Here is a 26,149-nt window from a genome sequence, read left to right as displayed (position 1 = left end):
TTCTTAATAGTGCCTTTTGAGCACAGATGATTTAAATTTTAATTAAATCTAATTTACTGATCTTCTTTTTCCTTTACACAGCTCACACTTTCGTGTCTTTAAAAAAAAAAAACTTTTACAGCATAGGGAATCTAGTCAATGACATTGTAATAGCATTATCTGGTGACAGATGGCAACTACACTTGTGGTGAACATAGAATAACATATAGAGAAGTTGAATCACCATGTTGTACACCTGAAACTAATGTAATGTTGTATGTCAACTATACCCAAATAAAAAAATAAAAAAAACCCACCTCGCTCTCCATATGGTCACAAAGACTTCCTTTTTTTCTTCTAGAAGTTTTATAGATTTAGTTTTTATATTTAGGTTGAAGACTCATTTCTAGTTATATTTGTGTGATGTGGGGGTAGAGTCAAGGTTCATTTCTTCCTCATGTGAATATCCAGTTGTTCTAGCACCCTTTGTTTGAAAGACTTTGCTTTCCTTATTGAATTACTCTGTCAAAAATTAGTTGACCATATATGAGCTTCACAATGTTTTTTAAAGATTTTATTTGTTTATTTGACAGAGAGAGAGAGAGAGAGAGAGAAAGAGAGCACAAACAGGGGGAGCAGCAGGCAGAGGGAGAGGGAGCAGGGAGCCTGATGCAGGGCTCCATCCCAGAACCTTGGGAACATGACCTGAGCTGAAGGCAGATGCTTAACCGATTGAACCACCCAGGTGCTCCAAGCTTCACAATTTTTAATTCTGTTAGAACTGAATGCTATCATGTCCAGTCATGCCCACTACTGATCTCCTTTCCTTAGAGAGCCTGTAAGACAAATTAAGTTGACAGTTGGGGAAAGGAACCCACGTATAAGCTCTGTTTTTGATGGTTGCTGCACTTCTGATTACATGCTTAATTTTTCCACAAACTCATAACAATGCAGTGTGTTTTGCGTGTTTGTGATATGGGGAGGAAGATGCTTTCTGGATGCCACCTTAGGTCCCTGCAGTGTGTGAGGTTCTATGGGTCTGGGTCCATTTGCTTTCTTGCACTGATACTAGCAGCCTACAGCTCAAAAGTCTAGGGGATGGAGGTCATAACTGTAAATGTCATTTTGTTTTGTAAAGCACCTAGCTCAGTGTTCTGAGCATGTGTGGAATTTAGTCAATAGCAGTGAGGTTACAGCAAATTCACTGTCCCTCAGTTTCCTCATCTATGCAATGGCATCTCTATGTAATTCAGTTCAATCCAGGACCAAACTGGATATTCGTGTTAAGAAAGACCATCTGACCGTGACTGGGGAAGGAGATTTGACATTTTAACCAGGCTGATTTGGTTCTCCTGGAGACTGTGTCACAGTAAGTTTTTATCGTTTTAAGTTTCTTTACAGCAACCCTAGAAAACAAATAGATTCACATGGACTATTTCACGAGCTCCCACAATTGTGTAAACCCAGATGCCTATAACACATCCATGTACATATATGGATTGTATACATAATCTCCTAGAGGCTCTGTTTCTCTGGTAAAACTGACTGCTACAAGACAGATGTGTGATATCTAGAACAGACCATGGCCTGGTCTTTGTTCATATTGCTCTTCTTTCAGATCAATGTTGGTCTGAATAGTTTTTAGATCAGCTGAAATGAAAGGAACTGCTTTGTACCCGTGGACAGCTCGTACCTGTGGACCTGAGCTATGCCTCTACGTCCCAGCTAGTGTCAATGCCCCAGCTCAGGAGGATTCTGTGCCGGCTCCCTCACTCCCAGCCTTTATGTACCCGGAAAGCCTCGTCCTTATCAACACGGAGGGCGAACCTGCACAGAAAGCGACGGGAAGAGATGTCATGAAACGGCAACGTGCATCCGAGGTGAGATGAAGGATATGTGAATGTTGTTGCTTGACAGCCAGACGATGTGGCCCAACGTTGCCATGGCGACGGAGGCCTGTTGTCGCTAAGTGTTTGAGCAGCGCCCATGTTTTTTATAGCAGCCGGTCAGTGCCACTGCTTGCTTTGAATTGCTGTCCCCCTGAGTGGCTGCTTGGCCCCAGCTGTCCTGATCTCTGTTGACAAATGGTTGTCCTTCACAGTCAAACTACTAGCAGTACTCTAATTAATGAATGTGCTAATTATCCTTCTCTACTCCCAGCACATTTGTCTAGCTAACCCTGTCACACGCTGTAAGTGCAGCACAGGCCTAACCAGGGAGGTGCTGGGAGCAGGGGTCTGGGAGCAGGGAGGGTGAGCTCTCAGCTCAGAGCTGTGGGAGACTTCTTGGTAAATTACCTTTACTAATAGTGGGTATCTGCGGTATCTGTCATTTCCTGTGACAGGTATCTGTTTTCCTTTCCTTTCTTTTTAAAAATCTCTCTTTAGGGCCTGGGGGGATGGACATTGCTCATACTAGCTTCTGAGGAGATGGTCAAGCACTGAGAAGGAAGGAAGACACAAGGGAGTCTTGAGCTCTGAAAACTATTCCAGAAGCTCCAGGAGCAGCATTCAGAGTGGTTAAGGACCTAGACTTTGAAGTAGGACAAGCCTGGGTTGGAATCCTGGCTCTGCTCCTTACCACATGTGTGTCCTTGGAACCTGTTTTATCCTTTGGGCAACGGGAGGAGTAACCTGTCCCGAGGTGGCTGTGTGGAGAGGAGCAAAGGTGCAAGCTGCTCAGGGCCGGGCTCCTGTGCCGGGCCAGGTCGGGCGCATCCTGCGGGGCCTGTCTGCAGGCCCGAGACCACGCTGTTAGGAAGGCGGCGGAGAGCAGGGCCGCGCTCCCGCCCCCGCTCCCCGGGCGCCCCTGTCTTTTTGTTCTGTCTCAGCAGCTCTCTATTGAGATGAATGGCATTTCCAGAGGCTTCACCTCTGATAAGTGTTCCTCTGCGGCGGCAGCCAGAATCTTAATGTGCGCACTGTAATTTAATGGCCTTGGCGGCTGCCTATTAAAACGCTTTTCCAGGGTGAAGTGGACTCGCTCCATCGGCACGTGCTCCCCACCCTGGCGGGGTGAGTCCAGGGAGCTCCGACGTGGAGGGGGCGCAGCTACCGAGCCTCCTACCAGGGCCCTCAAGCCTTCTAAAGTGGAAATGCTCCCCCCACCCCCAACACATCATTTTACGGGGTCTCCGGAGGCTTGGGAAGCCAGAGGAGAGGCTGCCCCTTCTCAGGTTCCTGAGTTCCAGGAACCCAGGCTTGGATGATTTTCCAAAGCCTCATTGGATTCTGTCTATGTTGTTCTTTATGTGGCTGCAAACGGTGGCACACATTTAACATGCCATGAACACAAACACCCAAGCAACAAGGAGACTAGACTGAGCCTTAAAGCCGTCAGGCTGTGTGATAGAGAAACTTCTTTAACAGCTGGGTGTTTCAATCTGGAATCATAAGTGGTGGACAGTCGCAGCCTGATAGTGGATAAACCCGGCATCCCTCCATCCCTACCACCTCCCCACGCCCAATCTTTCTTTAGGGAAGGATCTCTCTAAACCAGGTGACAATTATGGAAACTACCAGGTACTTTAATTTCCCTGCCATCTGGTTGTCCTAAGAATGATATGTGACTAGTCAGGGCCGATGAGATGGTTTTCTAAGAATTTAGATGCAAGAAGTTAGTTCTTTACACTGTGGAGAAAAGTGGTCTACAGAGAGAATAAAGCAGACAAACCAAGAGAAAGTTGAGAGAGAAAGAGAGAGATTGAGGGACAGAGAACTAAGAGAGAGAGAGAGAGAGAGACAATGGCCGGCCTCCAAGGTCCAACCACAACTCTGTTCTTTTCAGCTTTTCATTGTTCAGTTCCTTGGATTTTTTTGAGCCAATTTCCCTTTTTGCCCAAGCTAGTTGGAGCTAAGTTTCTTTTCTCGATTTTATTTATTTATTTATTTATTTATTTATTTATTTATTTATTTATTTATTTGACAGAGAGAGAGAGCGAAAGAGCATAAGCAGGAGGAGAGGCAGAGGGAGAAACAAGGTCCCCTTTGAGCAGGGAGCCCCCTGTGGGGCTCCATCCCAGGGCCCTGAGATCATGATCTGAGCCGAAGGCAGATGCTCAACCAATTGAGCTGCCCAGGTGCCTCTGAGCTAGGTTTCTATTCTTTGCAACTGGAATACTCTTAAAGGGACTGGCCATCACTTCTGATGCATTGTCCTTAGTTATGTTGAGTGTTAGAAAGGCCACCTCTTTACGAGGGTCAGACTCCTTAACTCCTGGGACCTACACATCCTCTGAAACTTACCAGACCTCCCATATAAATAAGATCTCATTAAGATGAATATGCAAATCTTCCTGGTATTGACTGAGCCCCTAACCATTATGCTTGTGACATCATGCTTGGCAGAGTGCTCCAGGCACTCAGAGAGTACTCATGAGTACTGTCTGGACTGCCCTTGCCACAAGGCCACCATGTGTCCAAGCTCTGGACACTGCTTCCGTGGACCTCTGTCTCTCTCAGCTGAATGGAGGACACTCAAGCTGGCCTCTCCCACACGAAGGTGCAGTTCCCTGCTGCCACCAAGAATAGTGGCTGAGGTTCTCTTTCAGAGTGAGGTTTTGATAAAAAGCTCCTCTTACCCATTGCCAAATAATTGTTGAGTCTGGGCTGAAGTCTTGCATTTTCTGTGTAGCTTCTGAGAGATGGTCATTTACACAGCGATCGGTAAAATGCCAGGTGACTACCTGGCTTTCCCAGCAGGCTCACTCTCACACCTTCTCTCTACTGTTATTATTATGTTGAGAAGATTCCAGGAAGGTGTTTCAAGAACTACCTCTGAAGAGCCAGCTGCGGTGTTTAATGATACTCATGCCTGGCTGGACTGAAGTTTTCCTTATGGGTCATCTGTATCCTCATTTTTGCTCCTTAGCCAAGGTTTGGTTTTAATTCTTTTATTGATTTTTTTTTCCTGGAGAAACGGAGATGTCAGCAGCCCACTTCCTCATTCATTCATTCATTCATTCATCCATCTATTCACTCATCCAGGCCTTTTTATATGGCTGCCACTCTGGAACCTGCCATGTGTTAAGTATTTTTTTTCCCCCTGGGAATTCAAGAAAAGAAAGCACTCAAAACACAGATCTTTTTGGTGCTCTATAAATAAAACACAAGTTTCATTTTTTTCTTCCTTTCCTGCTCCTCTTCCAAGCTCTGCTTCTCCTGGCAGGTCACACTGAGCTAGGGCACTTTGGTGGCTAGTTAAAAAGAGAGAGAGAGAGAGAGAAAGAAAGAAGAAGTCACCGTGTAACTGTGTTGGGACCTTTGGAAATTCTAATGATGAAAGACAGAGTGTGGGCCCTCACTTCCCCTTTCTGCTCAGTGCAGGCCTGGGTGCCACCAAACTGGAGCAGTCCTTACTGGGGAGCTCGAAGCAAACATGGATCAAGAAGCCGTGGGGAATATTGTCCTGTTGGCCATCATCACCCTCATCAGCGTGGTCCAGAACGGTAAGGGAAGGTCCTCACTCACAGAGGGAGACAAGGGTAGATTTTGTTTGCCAGTTGTTAGAAAGTCAGGCTCACACGGTTCTTTGTCCCTGCGCGCTTTTTCCTTTTCTTTGAATGTATAGGGTGTGTGTATTCATGCTTGAACTTGGGGTTTTCTTTCTCCTGGTATTTCTTTCACTTAAATGGTGGTGACTAACCATGTTTGCAGAGCCAGGGCAGCAACCTAGAAGCTTTATCAAAACCTTTACTGAAGTGTCACAATCAGCTTTTTAACTATTAATTACTGTGGCCGGAGACCTAGAAAGGGAAAGTAAAATATGTGTTTACTCAGACACTGGGCTGCAGTAGTGCAGATGGGCTGATTTCAATGTAACTGAGATTTTCTGTCACCTGTAGGGAAAGAAAGAAAGAAAGAAAGAAAGAAAGAAAGAAAGAAAGAAAGAAAGAAAGAAAGAAAGAAAGAAAGAAAGAAAGAAAGAAAGAAAGAAAGAAAGAATTTGGGAGGTGGGATGGAGAAATCATCTTATCTTTTTTTATCTCTGTATTGCTCTTTTTTTTTCCTTTTGGAGAAAAATAGATGCTTTATAATACTTTCTCTTTTTTTTCTAGTAATGAATAAATTTGAAGTGTTTTAAAAAATGCATTACATATTTACATAAAGAGAGAGAGGAAGCATTTTTCTTGTGTGGGGTTTGCATTTCCATTAACCTTGCCAGCGCCTAAAAAACCATATGAGGTACGCAGACCTGAAAAAGACAAGACTGTGTTGAATTTTCCCTTTAGAGTTCTGAGTTAGGTCTGCTACAGACTTTTTTTATGAGTATTTCCAGGGGCTTTGTGTTTTGTAGTTTATTAAGATAGAGGAAAAAGGATGGTAATTGCTAAGGGCAGCTGCTATAACCGAATGGGTATTAACTGTGTGCCCACACACTGTCATACTTGGGAAGTTTGAGTATTTAACCAGTTTGGGAGACCTTGTCATTTCCCCCCAGCTTGAAGGTGGACAGAGGCTGAGGATTTGCCTTCTGAGCCCAGAGTAGGGCTTCCCAGAGACCTCCCCATACCAGAGAGGCCCAACTTTGCATCCTCCAAGTATGTTCCCTATATGGAACAGCAGTTGGCCATGTTTTGACCCAAAACATTTCATACTTTCATACTAAGTCCACACGATCAAGTTGCAGCACAGGGAGGGAACAAATGGATTGTTTAGGCTGCCATTCCTCAAGCCATTGCTATTTCATGCAGGTACCATGAATTCCCGTGGTCTTACACATCAGTGATGGATTCATTTATTCACCCTGCATACACCTACTGGGACCTGCTGTGACAGGCAGTGTCCTGGCTTTATGGGGATATAGTGGCTATGGTGTCGGGGCCCCCTGGTGAAAGGAAAAGATAGTGAGAAAAGATGGCCAGCCATGGTCAGAGGGAAGCCTTCAAAGGCCCTTCTCATGTCTGTGGAGGCAGTTTTGCATGGGTGGATGGGACGGGCATTGCTTTTTCAGCTCCATATGGGGTCTCCCCTCTGGTCCTTCCCCTTATAAGCATCAACGTAGCTGACAAATATCGTTGAACTGGGAAACCAGTGCCCTGTCACTTGCCTGTGTGGATGGGGCTAAGCTAGCTAGAAGGCTGGCACTCACCCTGAGCTGCTTCCTCTCAGTTCAGAGCTGACTTGGGGGAGGCTACATGGTCTCCTGTTGTGAGAACAGAGTCTCTTCATCTCTCCAAAGAGGCAGAACCTGGCCTTGGTCTGTCAAGTGGGTCCTGGGCTTCTTCCCTTGGTGGCAAAATAAACCCTAATCAGACTTGAGGGGGACAGTGAGGTTCCTAATTACTTTTGGCAAAATAAACCCTAATCAGACTTGAGGGGGACAGTGAGGTTCCTAATTACTTTGGCAGTGAGATTAAGTCTTTTTTTTTATTTTTTATTTATGATAGTCACTCAGAGAGAGAGAGAGAGAGAGGCAGAGACACAGGCAGAGGGAGAAGCAGGCTCCATGCACCGGGAGCCCGACGTGGGATTCGATCCCGGGTCTCCCGGATCGCACCCTGGGCCAAAGGCAGGCGCCAAACCGCTGCGCCACCCAGGGATCCCAAGTCTTTTTCTTTGGTACAGTATGGGAGGAGAGATTATAGCTGGCGCAATGCCTGAGTCTTAACCTCTATTCAAGGGTCTTGACTTTGGACAGGCCATTTCAGGTAGGTAGCGACAGAACACAGTGGCTTCACTGATAGAGTTCCAGCAACTGATGAGTGAAATGGAGGCTTCCTGGTGAGAAGATACATGTATGGACCGGAATGGAGCTACTGTTTCGGGCTGGAGACTTTTTCAGCCTGGGCAGACCCTATGTGGCCGCCACATCATGTGATCCATCCTCCCCAGCCCACTGTGAGCAGCCAGGGCAACTCGGGGGCAGAGTGATTTTGTATAGCACTATCGCACCCTTGCTGGGGAAGCGACAGCCTGCTGTTCGTTTGAAGCCACAGAAGCAGCCCAGCCATGCTCCTCTCTGAGGCAGAGGCCCAGACTGCCATGGGATGCTGAGACCGCCATGTGAAACCTTTTATTTGTAACTGTTAAATGTGCTCTTGTCAGAGAACAAGAGAGAGCCAAATGGCTTGGAAGAGAACATCTGTACTTGCTTGCACCATGAGTTTTTAGGTAAACACTGAGGTTCAAGTGCATGTCCCGAGCTTCTCTTTGCAATTCTAATGAACCTCAACACTGCAACCATAGATCTTCCATATAGAGTTCAGAAAATATGCAAAAACCATACCTTTCCCTTCCTGCCCCGTAAAATGCCATTTCAAGCCCATCCTGTTAGTTTTAAGAAGTATTTACATGTTGTTGCCAGACACTGCACGCTTTGTCCTAAGACAAAGAGGTCCAGTCTACAGGTGTCCACAATGGTATCCGGGGCCTGTGCTCTCTGTACACTGCGTGAAGCTTATTTCTTGGGAAGAGGTCAGAGCCTTGCCTGCCTGGAGGAACTTCCTCCTCTGATTCTTAAACATTCTTTAGTCATCAAGATCTTTGAACCTGTGGCCCTCTTCCAGCTTGATCCAGCAAAACATGGATTTGGAAGCACAGAACTAGTTTAAAATACATCATTCCAAGAAAGCTGGGCCAGAACCACCAAATCCTGGTTTCCCAGGGAGTATAGATATGAATAGCATCCAGAGATCCTCCAACTTCTCCTGCCAACATGCCAACAGCATTGATAAGCAGCAAACCTGAAAAACACAGATTTGGAGAAAATGATTTCCATAGGAAGCCAAACTAATTAGAGTGACAGGGGAGGGTGAGCTGAGGGGAAGGGCATTGAGCCTTGGGCATGGAAGCCTGAATGGTAACAGCAGAGAAAAGAGGTCCTCCAGCAGGAGAGCTGTTTTTGCAGCCCTTCTGGTTGTAGGGAAAAGTGGTGGGAATTGGCATCATCGTCTCTCCTCAGCTCTCTTCTTATCATGAAGCCAAAAAGGGGGAGACATGATGGCCCTGCAGACACAAGGGTCTGTGAGAATAGTGATAAGGAGAGATACAGAGCTGGTAGTGAGCACCTACCTTCCCATGCCATCCCTGGTACTCCCACCGCAACACACACACACACTCATAATGAATCTCATGGGTACCATATTGGAACACCTACCAGCCCAACCTGGAGTTGGATGGGCTTTAGATACAGGACTCATGAAGTGCCCCAAATCAGAAATTTTATTTACACCATTCTCAACAGTTCCTACCTGATCCCTCCCATGATAGAGAGCTCATGACATACTGAGCTTGCCCTTCCCATTGTTAGGTGTATTGAGTTTGTTTTGTCAAGCATAGCTCTTTGTGTTGGGAATAGTATCTCACTGAATCCTTGTGGCTTGTGAAATATATAATGTTGTTATTCCTATTTTACAGAGAGGCAATGTGGGGCTTGGAAAGGCTAGACCATTGGTTAAAAGTCCTAGAGCCAGTAGTGGTGAAACTGGGATTCAAATCCATTCCAAAAAGTAGACACTTATGTTATATATATTGTCTCAAATACATTTATCCAAACACCCACTCCTGAAGAAGTTCTGCTGCCCTATGACTTCTACTCACTGGTCCTATTTCTATTCTCTGGAAAAGCTTGGACTATGCTTGCTGCTTCTGGGTTTACAGAGTCAGCTGTACCATCTTGTCTTCCATGTCATTCCTCATGTGACTTGGTTTCCAGAGTCCCTTGTCACTGGGTTTCTGCCTCCCACCCATCTTGCCCTGGGCTCTCTAAGCTGCAGGTGATAGATGTTTTCTGCACAGGGAAACTGTTCCCGAGATCCAAACATCAATTCTATTCAAATAATCAGGGGTGTGTCATTCTTTGAACACTTGTATCACACTGTTGGCTCATAGTAACTTTGTGCTTAACTAAAATCTCAAGATCTTTTTATGTGATGAGAAAGTTATTGGGTCCTCTCTCAATTTCCTTAACCAAGAAGTGGAGCTATCATAACTTCTATGCCTGCTTGTTGGAGGTACTGTGTAGAATAACCGAGGGAAAGTAGCCAGGAGGGCCTGGCATATGGTAGGTGCTCAGGAATGGCCTGTAGCCTTTTCTCTCTGGATCTCTGGCTCTGGCTCTCTCTCTCTGGTTTGGCCTACTGTCAGCAGCTAGCCAAGATAAGTGTTTAATGGTCTCTGCTCGTGAAGTTTCTGTAACATAGTGGAGGATAACACAGGGTTGGGGTGGGAGTGGGCGGTGAGGTGTGGGCAAAGGAAGGCAGATTCTTTCAAGTTTAGCTAAACAGGAGGAGAGCCTAGTGGACTGAGGCAGTCTTGATTTTGTTTTGTTTGATGGGTAGGAAAGATCTGAGTATGTTTCTAGGGTCAAGAGAAGGAAAAAGAAAGAGAGAGATGGTCCAGGAAATAAGGAGAACACCGATGAAGCAAAAGGGTCAAAAAGGTGGCAGGAATGGGCGCAAGGTCACAGGTAGAAGGCAAGCCTTGGAAAAGGGGAAGGGGTTGGTTTCTCTGAGCCAGGAGTGGAAGAAAAACAGATGCAGAGAAGCGTAGCCCAAGCGGTGCTTGGCGGAAATAACCTCTGGCTTTCTTTCTTTTGTGTGTGTGTGTGTGTGTCTAAATTTATTTTTAATTTTTATTTTTTTAATAAATTAATTTTTTATTGGTGTTCAATTTACCAACATACAGAATAACACCCAGTGCTCATCCCGTCAAGCGTCCCCCCAGTGCCCGTCACCCACTCACCCCCACCCCCTGCCCTCCTCCCCTTCCACTACCCCTAGTTCGTTTCCCAGAGTTAGGGGTCTTTATGTTCTGTCTCCCTTTCTGATATTTCCCACACATTTCTTCTCCCTTCCCTTATATTCCCTTTCACTATTATTTATATTCCCCAAATGAATGAGAACATACACTGTTTGTCCTTCTCCGACTGACTTACTTCACTCAGCATAATACCCTCCAGTTCCATCCATGTTGAAGCAAATGGTGGGTATTTGTCGTTTCTAATGGCTGAGTAATATTCCATTGTATACATAAACCACATCTTCTTTATCCATTCATCTTTTGATGGACACCGAGGCTTCTTTCACAGTTTGGCTATTGTGGACATTGCTGCTAGAAACATCGGGGTGCAGGTGTCCAAAACCTCTGGCTTTCTTAATACCATCTGTGTTACACATTCAGAGGCAAGGGCCATCCCATTGGGTTCTGGAAAGTCTGGAAAGACACTGGTCTTCCAGCAAAATTTTCTGCTGTATTTTTGTGGCAAGAAGAGACATCCAGAACAGACAGAAGTATACTTAAATCCAGTGTAGTTGATGGAATCCCTGCGGTGAGCTTCAATGTGACAGTAACAGGAAAGAAGGATCCTTATTTGCCCCCCTGGATTTGAATCTCCAGTTGCACTTCTCAGTGGGGTGACTCTGAGAGAGCTCTCTGACCTCCCCAAGTCACTATATCCTTGTCTACGAAGTGGGGACAGCACTGTCCACTTGGCAGAGTTGGCATTAGGCCCGGTAAGGGACTAGATGTCAGGTGTCTGCTGGGGTTCCTGGAGCAGGGCCGATGCTCTTTTTCTACGAGTGGCTGTGTAGCTGTGCTCCAAACAGGCACGTTGTAACAGGAGGGGAGGGGAGAGAGAGCAGGAAGCTCTCCTATCCAATCTATAGACATGCCCTCAGGATTTTGGCTACACCCCATGGCCATCATCCTAGCCGGCGCCCTTCTATCTACCCCCTATTGTGGGCCTGACCCCTCTAGACACTCACCATGCAGAAGACAGAATGGCTTTCTGCTTACACCATCCCTCAGCTTACACCTGTCAGTAACTCCTTATTGCTTGTGAGATGGGAATAAATTCTGATTTTCTTAACATGGCTCTCATCAAGGTCACTGTCACACTTCTCAACTCTCCTCTTCTTCAGGCCTGGGCTCACTTACTGCTTTCTCACTCTGGCTGCCCTATGAGCACTTCACATTGCCCCTCACCCTGCTCTGCGTTCTCTTCTGTCCATGATTCGGCACGCTGTATAATTTAATTTAAGCGTTTTGTTCATTCTGTACACTCTATCTCCTCCTCTTCCACCCTCACCAAAACATAAGCTCCTCAGGCCAAGGTTCTTTGTGTGTTTTGTTCTCGGATGCAAGCTAAGTGTCTGGCATATGGCAAGTCACAAAGAAAAATGTCTTTGAAAGAACAATTCACCATCTACCTCATATATAATTCTATCTGTTTCCACTCCCTGCTCCCAATTTCCCTCATCATAAGCTGGATCTACCAAACCAAAGACAGTTCTTGCCTCTGCACCTTTCCATATTCTATTCCACTCCAGTGGGGTGATCTCCTCTGTTGCCCCCTGCCCTCTCCTTCTCTTTGGCTGATTTCTACCTGTTCAGAAAATCTTATCCTAGATGTCGCTTCCTCTAGATCCCTGTGACTCCAACACTGAATTAAGTTGCCTCTTGGATCCTCGATGGCTTCCTGTTCTCAGTCAGTTTCATCTTAGCATGAATCACTAGAGTGTAATTTCTGCTCTGATTGTCTATTTCCTTCGACTGTAAGATCTTTGAAAATGGGGCTGCATCTTGTTCACCATCACCTGCCATCACCAAATGCAGTGATTAGTAGAGATAGCTGCTGAATGAATTTTTGGTAAATGACATTGGATGGAAGACATTTAAGGTTGTTTGGAGGGCACACAGAGGGAACATTTAATATTCTAGTAAAATAATGGGATATCAGGCTCATGAACATGTCCGTTATAAACCAGATCCAAACCTTTCCCTCTGCCAGGGTTCTTTGCCCACAAGGTGGAGCATGAAAGCAAGACACAGAATGGGCGGAGCTTCCAGAGGACGGGAACACTTGCCTTTGAGCGGGTCTACACTGCCAAGTGAGTGATACTGCAAACTAACAGAGTGGGGCCCTGGGCATGGGGGCCTCCCTACAGGAGTGAAGACAACCACTCTCAAGGCTACATGTCTGTCTGAGCCAACCTTCAGAGTGCCAGGGAGGCAGAGCTCTGAGGGAAGGTTGAACCTCACTGGGGTGGGCTGGGGGTGGGTTTGTGGACATTCTTGTGGACTCATCTAAATGAGTGCTATTGTTTAAAGAAAGGAATTGGAGATATTGGAGGTGGGGATATGTGATCACCACAGATCCCCCTTGCTCCAGAAACCTCTGAGCCAGTTTGTGTGGTCACAGTGTTAACCAATTTCCTGGGCAATTAGTTCAGAGGTACTACCAGGAAAACCAGCCATTACTTGTGGGCTGGCTTTGGAAGAACAGGCGAGACACAATGGTGGCAGCCTTCTGCTCACTGCCCCTTGCGGCCTCCTTGGTGGACATCTGGAGACATGGCAGGACCTTTCGTAATGCCCAGTTTCTTCGAGAGGCTACAAGAACCATAAGAATGAGGGAACTGTGCCATTGCTTCCACCCCCCTCTCATTTTTTACTTTTGAATAAAAAAGCTGCTTGGAAACACCTGAACAGCTCAGTCAAGGAGATGGGAGCTATTTGGGATGCAAATCTCAATGGATGTTATTCAAACACTCATTTTTTCCTTCTGCAGAATGTACTTGAACAGAAGTTTCAGGCTATGGCCTGTTTCTCTGTGCTTGTCACTAGGGACCTGTCAGAAGGAAAGGTTCCAGATATGAGCTGGCTAAGGAGCCGGCCTTCACTCTCAACTCAAAGGTGACTCTGATGGGCCACTGAGATCTTTCCAAAGGGACAGTCATGGACACCCAAGGAAATCATTGCAGGTGGACATCCTCGTCCCTTCACCCTGTCTGGGCCTTTTGCCTTTTGGGTTTGGGGCTTCAGGCTGCTTCTGGGTGTCCACAGTACCTACAAGACCTCCCCTTCTCCTGGGCCCTGGCTACCTGCTTTGCTCCCCCTGCCTCGTATTAAGTGGTCCCAGGCATGGTCATTCTGGCAGGCTGATTTCAAGGAAAACTTTTGCTGACCTACCTACAGGGACATTTCTATTTTAACATTTAGACCTTCAATATATTCATTCTCAGAATCTATGGAAGAAGTTTGAAGATATGGCTTCAGCTATTTTAGACATTTGCATTGAAAGGAGGGTAGGGGATGTAGGTAGGGTGCGTCGGTGGCTTTGTGTCACTTGCAGGGGCAGATGTGGGAGCATCTCTCAGACACATCTGGGGGCAAAAGATACTCCCAGAGGGGCCATGCCGAAACGTCTCTGAAAACAACCCAAGGGAGATATTCATACTATTCTAGTTTGGAAAGAGAAGCTTCTTTCTCCCAGATCTCTGCATTATTATCAGTCACACTGTGTTCCTACAAACTCAACTGGTCCATTCTGGAGAAGTTAGACAAGGCAGCTGGCACGCAGTGTAATTTTACTGCACCTCGAGAGAAGTTCAGTTTCAAGTTTGCCAGCAATGAAGACGAAATGGGACAGGCTGGGTGGTTGGGTTCCTGCCGTTTGCCCTAGGAGTGAGCTAACTCCGCGCCTAAGAAGGGACCGTGCCCACACCTGCCCCCTCCTCGCTGGGGCCAGTCCCCAGATTGCAGAAGTGCTCTTTGGTGGCAGCTGTGCTGCGTCATTTGGAAGGGCGGTTTGGAAGTTCTGCAATGGTGTGGGTTCCTGACCTAAGGAGGAGCCAGAGGAGGGTGGTGGGATGTTCTTGCTGCCTGGGGTCCCCATGGCGCGGACGCTGCAGCCCAGCTCCCCAGGCCCAGAAAACAGGGCGAGGAGAATGAGGGGGAGGGATAGATGTGGAGAGTTTGGAACTCAGGAGGCGAAAAGGAGAATTTCCTTAAGATGAAGGCTGCCCAGACACTGCTGTGGTTCTGTTACAAAGACCACTTCCTCCCCGACCCAGCAGACAGCACTGCGTGTGCCGGTGGTAGTTTATAGACGGGCTGAAAGATCAGGGCTGCGGGCTACTGTGTGCTGGCAGAGCCAGAGGCACCCAGTCTGCTGGCCTCTGCCTGGAAGCCACAGGAGGGGTTATGTGTTCATCTAGCAGAAATTGTCCGGAAGTAGCTTGTCTAGAGGCCTCCAAAAGCACCAAAGCGGGTGCGGGTTGAGCCATGGATCTGCCAAAAGAAGAGAACATCTATCTAATCCCGCTATCTAAAAAATAAGAAATTAAGCTTTACTCATTTTTAATATACAGGTTGAGAGCGGCGTGTGTGTTATACCTGTCACAGGTTTGCATGATCACATCTTCTGGTTGATGGGGTGTGAGGTCATAAATGTTTCCAGACCATGGCTATAAAGAAAAACTAGCATAAAGGATAAATGATGCTGATGGATTGAAAAACCAGATGCATATTTTTCAGCATAAAATATGACGGTTGACTGATTCAGATGGTTCCAGATTTTGGGGCAGTCGATAAACAGACGTTGCAGCTAGGTGTGGCCCATTGGCTCCAACCTGGCCTCGGTTAGTGGTCTGTCTCATCACCCATCACCCATCAGGGCAGAGCTGAGTCAGAGTTTGAGAGAGAAAAAGAATCTCGACCTTGACTCTCTGTTCTTGGGTATAAAACATAATTTAAAGCCCTGTCCTCAGATGATGAGCACAGCTAGAACAGTTTGATTTCTGGAGGAGAAGCTCAGTTAACTGGTCTAAGATTCTTCCTCATGAGTGCAGGTGAGCACAGGTTGCAGAGAGGAGGAAGGCCTCCGGAGAAGTGTAATTTTTGGACACGTGTTCCACACATTATAAGTTAGTGGGCTGGTAACACATGTTACGGAGAAGAAAAAGTTCTGGACAGCAAGAATGTGGAGAATTTTTAATGTACTGAGGAACATTGTGATTCTTGGTTCTCCAAGAAAGGAAAGTTAAAAAAACTACAGATATACTTCCCCTGCCTTTTTTTTTTTTTTTTTTTTTTTCAGAGTGTATCACAGGGTTAGTGTTTCCCAAAATGCATTTTGGGAAATGCCACCTTAACATCCTTTCTCCCCTGCCCCTCTCAAAATCCACTTCAGACTCACTTCTAAGTGGGCAAATAATTTGAAGGCACTAGATCTACATTGATTCTATCGACTTGCAGTGGTACTATTGCTATTATTAGTGATATTTACTTATTTTAAGTTAATCCAAACTAACAAAACACTATGTAAGTACTTCTGTATCTGATTTCCAAAGGTGGAGAAAGACAAAAGGGAAAAAAATGAGTCCTTTTCTCCATAAAAACATTGATAGTGTAGTGTATCAAATTGAATGCCACACAGTGAATTGTCGACAAATCTGGCAAGCACCTCTGAGTTAGACCTCAAGTAATGAGAACCAAGATGGGTTTGTCAATTTTGTCTTGCAGAAAAAAATGGCACAAAACTCTCCACAAAAGAAAATTTGGAATAATGATAATTTGTCAGCAGGAAAGACATTTCCACTGGGGATTGTAAGAAGGAAGCTATTGGAGCAGTAATAGCCACCATTTATTGAAAGCTTTTTATGAGCCAGACACTGCTTTATCTCGTTTTATTTTCACAAGCCAGGCAGTAATTACTAATGTCTCCATTCACCTCTTATAGATGAGGAGAACTGAGGTTCAGTGAGGCTAGGGAATGCACTGACATTTGCACCATGGTCGACTAGGCATCAGACCCAGGCTGTGTGACCTTAAAGACCGTGTGAGCATTTGCTAGGCTCCACCTCAAGAGACAGCTGCTTCACTGGCCAAAGATACTTGAATTCAACCCAGTGGTGGCCCTTTGTCAAGGAGGGACATATTGCCTGGAGCTGTGGGTAGAAGACATATCGCAGATCCTGGATCACAGGACTGGCTTGAGCCAGAGCAAGGGACAGGATTCTGGGTATATTCTGAAAATCCAGAGGAGGAGCCCATTCTCTTAAAGTTGGGAGAGTTTCATTCAACTCCAGACAGACCATGTTTTATTGGGGACCAAGTTGCCTTGAGACAATAGGAGGAGTGATTGAATGACTGATTCAATGTCACCTTACTATACCATCCTCTCTAATGAGCAAATTCCTTAAATAATTAAGAATTTTTAAAAATTTTGCATCATCTAGATGAAACCAGTACTCAAGAACAAACAAAAACAGAAGCATGAGAATGAGGAGGAGGCCGGGATGATCTTGGTATTAACAGATTTTCAAACTGTTGGAACATCAGGTATTAGATCCCATCAGGCATAGAACATTATTCAAGTAAATAAAAAAGAATGTTCTCCCTTGTTTTCTTGAACTGGGAGGTGGATGACGTCCGGAAACCCAAGGCTATGGTTTTGTGCCTCTAGTATAGAAGAATAGATGTGATGCTCATGCTCCATAGCTACATACAGGACCTGTTTATTCACTAAGTGCTCCTCCCCAAATGATAAATTTGTTCAGGGATCCTGCCCTTCAGAGTTTCTACTGTGTCCGCTAGACCAGGGCACGCACCCTCTGGGCACAGGGCGAGGTCAGCGGGGCTGTGTTCTCTCCCCTGCACCTCTAGCCCAGGATGGGATACACTGCTTTCTTACCTTTAATTTCATTGACTTCTCCAGTAGAGGATCCTTTGATCATCGGAGGGACATAAAGTTTCCTCTCTGGGTTCTCCGCAGGGATGGACCGAGGGCTGGTCATCCCAGTGCTACCAGTGAGGCCTGAGATGTGATCGGCCTGAACAAGAGTTCATAGCTCATTTAGGAGGAAAATCATGAGAACCAGATCAGGAATGATCCAGATGGCGGAATCCAAGGAAGGAATTTGGATAAAAGGCTGAATACATTTTGCAAATTGCATCTTTGCTTTCACCGGTACAGTTTGAACATCACATTACATTAAACCAGTGGTTTTCAAACTTGAGCATGCTTCTGAGTCACCTGGAGGGGCTCCCCTCTCCCCCGGAGGCTTTTAATTCTCTAGGTCTGAGATGGGCATTAACATTTGCAGTTCTAACAAGTTCCCAGGTGATTCTGATGCTGCTGATCCAGGGGCCATATCTTGAGCAGCTCCTCATTAAAGCATCAATTCTTAGAGTTTACGTGGGTCTTAGAGTTACTATCAGTCTTAGTTTTTCAGGGAAGGAAACTAAGTCCAAAATGATTGCTTTACCATTGACAGACAACTGGTCAGTGTCAGGTCAGTGACCACATCCTAGTCACCTGCCCTTTCCACTCTATTCCCCTTCATGCCTCCACCTGTTGTGAGGTTGTTTTTCCATGGACGCACGTATTGATCGTCCTGATCTAGACTGTAAAATTCTCAAGAGGACACTCGCTATTTATTTAGTGTAGTTGAAGAGGTAATAGATCTGGTTCTAGAGTTGGACTGACCAGGATGCAAATCCTGGCTTTGCCATTCTGTCTCTCCGTGATGGTGAGGAGGTTACTCAGCTTCTCCAAACCCCGGCTTCTCATGTGAAAATGAAAGTAGTTGCAGTAGGCTGAATGAAAGGTCCCCAAACATATTCATATTCTGACCCTGGGAGCCCGTGAAGATGCTCTGTTACACCGCAAGAAGGAATTAAGGTTGCTGACCAGCTGACCTTGAAATCAAGAGCGTATTCTGGATTATCTGGAAGGAACCCAATGTAATCACAGGGTTCTTTAGATGTGGAAAAAGGAGATCCCTGGGTCGCTCAGCGGTTTGGCGCCTGCCTTTGGCCCAGGGCATGATCCTGGAGTCCCGGGATCGAGTCCCACGTCGGGCTCCCGGTGCTTGGAGCCTGCTTCTCTCTCTGCCTGTGTCTCTGCCTTTCTCTCTCTCTCTCTCTGTGTCTCTCATGAATAAATAAATAAAATCTAAAAAAAAAAAAAAAGATGTGGAAAAAGGAGGGAGAAAAATTGGTGTGTTTAGCAGGGTTTACAAGCCAAGGAATGCAGGTGATCTCTAGAAGCTGAGAAAGGCAAGAAAACAGATCTTTGCTAGAGTCTCCAGCAGGTTTGCAGCCATGCTGACACACCTAGATGGTAGTCCAGTGAGACCCTTTTTGGACTTCTGACCTCCGGACAGTGTGTCTTGTTTGAAGCCACTGAGTTTGTGGCTACCTGTTCAGCAGCTGTAGAAAATGTTTGCAGTTACTCCTGCACACTTACAGGACCGCAGTGAATTTACAGGAAACATAGGGTATAGATACCAGCACGGGGGTTGGTGTGGAGGGCCACAGGAACCAGGATTGAGCCCTACACACTGTAGGGAAGGCCACAGGAACCAGGATTGAGCCCTACACACTGTAATTGCATGCGCAGCAGGAGACCTTTCTGTGCATCAGCTTTTCTGAGTCGACCCTGGTTTCTCTAATGGTTGAAGCTTACCTTTCTTTCCCCAGCCCAGCCTGTGGGTCTGACAAAGTCTTCCTCAGTTGGGCTCCTGTCCCCTACACCCAACCCCCCAAATCCTGAAAGCTGCCACAGCCCTGCTGTCTGTGTTGCTCACTTTTCAATTCCAAGAAGCACTTTGGCACAGCCAGGAACAGGAACCGTGCCAAAATGAATCCATCAAGAAACCAAGTCTCTTATTGGCTTCACCGAGGAAGGGAGTAAATGGATTCTGAACATGTGGTTGCCTCGTACCACTGCCTGTTTCTGAGGTGGCAGCCGTGTCTTATTGGTAGATGTCGGTGGAATGATGAATGCAGTTGCTGCCTCATGTGGGATGCTGATGATCAATTTGGGGTTTCAGGTAATTTTCAGACTATGCTGCAGTAACCTGTTTTTCTGATATTTCTTCTCATATTTTTTATTCTACAGCCAAAACTGTGTAGATGCGTATCCCACTTTCCTTGTTGTGCTCTGGAGTGCGGGGCTCCTCTGCAGCCAAGGTAACTCGGGCTTCTCTTTGCGTGTTCTCTTTCTGAAATGTGCATCTTGAGGAGGTTCAAGTGCAGGTTTTTTTATTGAAAAGACTTTGCTTGACCTCCAGCTCTAAGCTGTGAAGCCCTGGAGAGGTGAGAACCCTCGGGAGGTCGTGTTTCAGGCATGCTCTGTGCCCAGGCGGAGCGGGTGCGATAATGCATTGCTAATGCTTGCTCCCCAGTGGCTGGTTGAGAGCTGCTGCGCTGACAAGGGTGGTTTAAGGCTAAATGTGACTCAGAATCCTTAAGCAGTGTTAGCTCAGATACAAGGGCATTATAAATGAGAGCGCCTGAGGGATCTATTCTGGGACCGCTGTCACTCGGCGCTTCTGCTAATAAGCTTCCAGTGTGGCGGTCCTCTGCTGGGCATGTGTCTGCAGAGCCACGGTCTGGACTTCAGGTCTGCAGCCTTCTCCCGGGTTATCAGCAGCCTACAGTCCTGACTTTAGCAGGTTGACTCCCAGAGTTGATTTAAAATGAAATGGAAGCCAGTGTGTTTTGGTTCCCTTTGGAGCTTGGCACTGTGCCTGTGGAAGCTTGGCGTGACCTGGCCAGCTTCCACACGGTGGCCCAGCAGGGTGTGTACATGAGAAAAGGTCACTGGTGTCCTCTGACGGACTGTGTAATCCTTAGCATTAACTCCTACTTTATAGGTAGAGTGGATATTATCTCCCTCTATTATCTCTGAGGACACTTTGGTTCAAGGGGAACAAGGTAACTTGTTCAAGGTTACACAGCAGGTGAAAGAAGAGCCAGGATGAGAGCCCAGGTCTTTTGGGTTCAATCCTGGATTTTTCACAAGTATCTTTCTGCATTATTCACGTATATACTGCCTGTACATTGAACACCTACTATGTGGCAAGCCCTGCTCTCGGATACACAGTGACAGATAAAAGAGATGGTGGTGGAGCACATAGCACTCAGTGAGATGAACCATAGGAAAAAAACTAATGGGTAAGTTACTGCTGAAAGTGAGAAATGCCAGGAAGGAAAAGAATCAGGTGCAGTGGCAGAGAGCAGAGGTGAGAGATGGCAGCAGAAACTCCTTCAGAGACACCATGTGGCCTCCTTCTGTGCTCCATAAGGCTGTCATTACTCACTATTTTTTTTTTTTACCACTATCCATCCTGAGTAAAATAAGAAACATGTCGGGGATAACTTGAAAAATCAAGTCAAACTAGGCTCATACCAGGAGTTACGACTCCTTTTCTGTCTTAGATGATACTTGATATAGATGAATCTAGAGTTGTTCTAGCTGGATAAATACAAAGGGAGTTTGAAGATGTTTTGAAGTCCTAGAACCACACTTCTGCCCAAATAAATGTCAGCATTGCTAGGGGACAAACGTGTCAGTAGACCCTCTTCGATCATCATTTATTTTTTTTTTAAGACTTTATTTATTCATAGAGACACACACACAGAGAGAGAGGCAGAGACACAGGCAGAGAGAGAAGCAGGCACCATGCAGAGAGCCTGACATGGGACTCGATCCAGGGTCTCCAGGATCACACCCTGGGCTGCAGGTGGTGCTAAACCACCTTGATCATCATTTCTTAGGACTATTGTCAACTACCAAATATTTTAGTCAAAAGGAACCTCAGAGATCATTCTAGCCCAGACCCTTCACTTTACAGGAGCAAGAGCCCCAGCCCGAGAGGATCAGGTGGTTGCTCAAACCTCAGAATTTTCAGGGACACCTGGGTAGCTCAGTGGTTGAGCGTCTTTGCCTTTGGCTCAGGTTGTAATCCCAGAGTCCTGAGATTGAGTCCCACATCGGGCTCCCTGTAGGGAACCTGCTTCTCCCTCTGCCTGTGTCTCTGCCTCTCATGAATAAATAAACAAATAAATCTTAAAAAAAAAAAACCCTCAGAATTTTTGAGTCCAGATTTGAATCCAGGATGCCCTTTCTGCTGTTCCAAGCAGCCTGGGTCCATGAGGCAGGCACCAGTCTCTGCAGGAGGGCAGCGAGCACAGCCAATTCCCACCCATGACTCCTGTGCACACTGGTGTTCTGTTTAGCTCCCATGGAGACACAGACTGGTGAGTTAGAGCAGAGCCGTCCAGATGGGACAAACCAGGGCAGACTTCGCCAGAGCAGACTGTGAATTGTGAGAGTTCTGTGACCTTCAGACCCTAGGATGGACCTCAGAAGCAGCTTCTCTCGTGCTTTGGTTTTCTTACCAGTCGGTAACACTAGTATTTTGGGAGGCAGGGTGCAGTTGTGGAAAGAACACGGATCCGGGGACTGACAGACTGCAGATAGTTCTGCTGCTGTGATCCTGGGCTGTTACTCAGCCTTCCTGAGCCTCAGTTTCCCCATCCATAAAGCAGAAATAATCGAGTTCCTAGGGTGATTAAGTGAGAGGATGTGCATAAAGCCTCTGTCACACTCCCTGGCATAGATTAGATTGAACCACATAAAACTGCCAATGTCTGACTGTTTCGGACCCGCAAAAATGGTAATTTCATCTAATCCAGCCCAACAATAGAAGCCCAGTAGACGTCACTCTGAATGGTGCTGCTGGTGGTAATACAGTTTTGAAATCATACAAACCTGGTTTCACATTCCACCTTGTTAAAAAATATGATTCAACCAAATCAGTTCCAAGATCTAATTGGCTTTTTCAAGGGATTCACAAATCCGGCAGCATCCCATCTAGCAAGCAGAGGGGAGCTCCCAGGGGCTGTACAGAATGGAAGGTTTTTAGAGGAAGGAGGGTAGAGCAAGAAGGTTGTTAGTGAAAGAAAAGGATTGTTCCAGGCAAGGTTTCTTTCCCTTGGGGAGAAGAGTAGGGGGTCTTATCCTACAGATTACCTCATCTTTCCTCAAAGGAAGGAGAGGGCCTTGTGGCTGATTACTTCATTGACTCCTGTTGGAACATTCCTGACTACAAGTTAAGACCGAATTTCTGGGGGAAGTTGAAACTGCAGTTAGATTAGGATTAAGCCCTGGTTTAGGGACTTGGCCTAGGTGACACCATATTGGGCCTTTGGTTTTCTTTTTAACAACCTTTTCCTTGGCTCACTTGACTTTTATGAATTCATTTAACAAATAATTTTTGAAAGCCAGTATATGCCAGGCACTATGCCAAGCACAGAGATGGTGGCTAGCAAAAGATGGCTGTCCTCATGGGTCTTTTGGTCTGGTAAGTGACTCTGGGTGAACTGACTTCCTGTAATGTGCTCTTCACCAAGTGGCTGGGAGGATTAGAGACCCAAGTACCCAAAGGGCCTGGGGCAGTGCCTGACATTAAAAAGTTCTCTGTCAAGGTAATTATTTGGCATTTGAATACTGCTGGGAGGTCTTCAGACTGCTTTTATATCCATGCACCTATTTCACCCCCATGACTATTCCTGATAGGTAAGAAAGCCACAATCAGCCCTTCGTTCAAACGTAGGATGAGTTAAGTATTAGCTCCTGACCATAGCAGTCCTGGTGGGGTTGGGTTTTCTAACTCTCAGCTCCAAGGTTCAGGACCTTGCTGCTCATGGCTGTTCCTCATAGGATTAGATGGTAAAGGGAATCTTCTTCCCAAAGATCTCTTTCCCCACCCCCCAAAGATTTATTTATTTATTTGAGAGAGAGAGAGTGACAAGAATGAGCATGAGCAGGGGGAGGGGCAGAGGGAGAGAATCTCAAGCAGACTCCTCTCTGAACTCAGAATGCAATGCGGGTCTTGATCTCATGACCCCGAGATCATAACGTGAACCAAAACCAAGAATCTGATGCTCAACCGACTGCAGCCATCCAGGCGCCCTCCTCCCTAGAGATCTTTTCTGAACTGGCAGTAACTGTTCAAAAAAGGTTGAGCAATACACTGCCTAGAGTCCCAGGGGGGAAGAGCATGCTTTTAAGAGAGCTAGCCTAGAGCTGGGCTTGGGGTTCATGTCTGACTCCTCCTACCCCTACCTTGGACCACACACACACACACATGCGCACAAGCATGCGCATGCACACATACATGCATACACATACACACACACACCCTGACAATCTTACACAAGCTCCTTGACCACTGGAGCCCAAGTTGTCACATCCGGAATAGAAAAGATGACACTGATCATGTGGAAGGGATTCAAATAAGTGATGGGCAGGAAAACACTCTGTAAACTGTACCATGCTGCTGATAGAAAGTAACATTACTATTATTGAAGTTCTAGGTTCCTATCAGCCCGAGGTCTTTGCTACAGTTCACATCAGCCCCAACTGCCAGAACCTGAGGTCTCTGCTAGATTTTGTGACCAACGCTAGTTGCACAATGACTGTATTAATATTACGTTAAACTTGGCTTGTTCTGGCATCTGTGAAACTCACACAGTCATTTCCCTTTCTCCACTCAGTTCCTGCCGCCTTTGCTGGACTGATGTACCTGTTTGTGAGGCAAAAGTACTTCGTCGGCTACCTGGGAGAGAGAACTCAGAGGTAGGCCACAGGGACTGTATAAGAACTGGGATATGAGTCATGCTTTGAGCAAGACTGATTACTCACAACCATGTTCTGCCTAAGATTTAAGGCTCTGGGTGATCACTTAAGGGTTGGGAGGGGAAGGCTAACTAGTAGCCCTCATCCTTTACTGAACTGAACTTTGCGAGCTCTGCAGAAACTGCTGGGGGACTCGACTCGTGTGTCCCGTAACAAATTCTTTCACATGGCGTCGGGCTCACAAAGGATGCTTTAACACCATGCGCTGCACATTCTTGCAACCCCGCACCCTCTACTCCCACCCTTCAGAGTCTGGGCCTTGAATGACTTTCTGTGTCTAGCTTCTCAAGGTCTCCAGTGAGTGAAACATTGCATTGTTTGCCTAAAGAAATGAGAACTATAGCTTGCACCTTTTGATAAGTCCTCTTGAGTCACAGATCTTCCAGGAACCAGCAGGAAGAATGTTGCAAAAAATAGGATGCCCTCACATGCAAAGGACGGAGTCTTTGAATAGAGTCCCCATTGCATTGCTTATAGATGCCGCCAGACGGAAAGCTCCAGAGCAGCAGTTATACTTTGACTACGCCCGGATTGGGGAATCAGGATTTTCATAAAATAAATGAGGATACTTACAGAAGAAGTGTTCGAGTTCTAGTCTGCCATCAGTTCCTTAGAATTTCTAAGGCACTGGGAGGGTTCCAAGAGGCAGGCATGCGTCCTGAGAGGCTGCCCACACCCCCCTACGTGGACTCCAGCCTTCCCCTCCATTTCTCTTCCCTGTCTCTTTTCACGTCCCTCTCGATCTCTCACAGTAGCGTGCTTCTCTCGTGGTTAACAGGCTCTCCGTTCAGATAGCATCCTTCGGCGTGACAATGGCACTGGCAGGTGAAAGCTCTACATCTGGGGACTTTGAGATCCTGTGAAGCTAAATGGCTGGGGACAGGCAGGCGGGCCAGGGTGTGTGTGGGGGTTGATGGTGAGCTGCAGCCCAGAGACGAAGGACTCTTCTTCCAGCAATTCTTTCCTGCCCTCGTCTCTTCATTCCTCTCTGGTGGCGTTCGTATTTATCCTCGAAAACCACAATTCCATTATGTCTCTTATGCATATCAACCTGTCATGAATGTTCTTTATTCTCTTCCACCCTGGAAAGCCTCTGTTCTGCCTTTCCCTGGGAGATCACCGGTTGTCAAGAGGCGGGGTGTCTATCAATAGAATGAGGCGCTTCTGCTCTCTTGGCCTACCTCCCTGTCTTCCTCCCCAAAGTCTTAGGGATTTGGCCCAGTCACTGTTCTCTTCATCTGTCACCACTTGCCTGAGATCTTAAAGTTGCTTTAATTCTAAGACAGTCTGTGGAGCATGACAAAATGTGTTCATTTACCACAGGCTCTTCTCATTTTCAAGGCAATCACTGTTACAGAGCGAACTGAGGTGGCAAAAATAATAAGATATAGACTTAAAATCTTAAAACTATTAGATTTCCTTGGATCTCATTGAAATGTAATTGGCCTAACCTCTTAAATCCTGGCCTGGTATCTCCTGGGAGAGGGCGGGAAGATCCCACCAGCCCCTTTACCCCAGCTCTGTTGCATTACAGCCTTCTTACCTCGCCTGCATCCACAGCCTTCCTTACTAGTCCATCATGGTGCTCTTTCCTGCTGAGACCAAACGTGATCTCAAAATACTTTTAAATACAGAGTTCTGAGCTATTGTCATCAATAGAAATTATATATACCAGATGAAATGTCTAATCCTAATCTAGATGAAAATATCGCTTAAGATGGATATATGCCTGAGGGCCTCTGTGGCTAGGTCCAAGAGAATTTTCAATTCTGCCTTCTAGAAACTATGTGCTAATACATTCCCACTGTAGGTTCCACTGTGGAGGCCCACCTCAGTCCCTGGGCTGCGTCACACTTGCACTCTGCAGATGCTTTCCTGGCCTCATGTCTTTGGGATCTGCTTATTTCTTGGGCTCATCAACAGAGGAAGATACAGCTCAGTGAGACCCTTCCAGGAA

At 46.3% G+C, this 26,149-nt stretch overlaps 1 protein-coding gene across 2 annotated transcripts in view; it reads left to right on the top strand.

The window, feature by feature from the left end:
- The first annotated feature begins 5,134 nt into the window (after nt 1-5,134).
- The window catches only part of LOC112669456 (arachidonate 5-lipoxygenase activating protein), a 51,772-nt gene continuing 30,757 nt past the window's right edge, over nt 5,135-26,149 (top strand). Inside the window, exons 1-4 of one of the 2 annotated variants that reach the window (XM_035719925.2) lie at nt 5,231-5,425; nt 12,709-12,808; nt 19,606-19,676; nt 24,051-24,132. In XM_035719925.2, the coding sequence (XP_035575818.1) occupies nt 5,356-5,425; nt 12,709-12,808; nt 19,606-19,676; nt 24,051-24,132 (323 nt within the window). In that variant the 5' untranslated portion in view covers nt 5,231-5,355. Of the gene's footprint in view, nt 5,426-12,708; nt 12,809-19,605; nt 19,677-24,050; nt 24,133-26,149 lie in introns of both variants that reach the window. The other variant, XM_049101296.1, reaches the window with a different exon arrangement.

Source organism: Canis lupus, chromosome 25 (assembly GCF_003254725.2).
Source record: "Canis lupus dingo isolate Sandy chromosome 25, ASM325472v2, whole genome shotgun sequence".
Classification (NCBI taxonomy): domain Eukaryota; kingdom Metazoa; phylum Chordata; class Mammalia; order Carnivora; family Canidae; genus Canis; species Canis lupus.
This window is presented reverse-complemented; position numbering and strand designations above follow the sequence as displayed.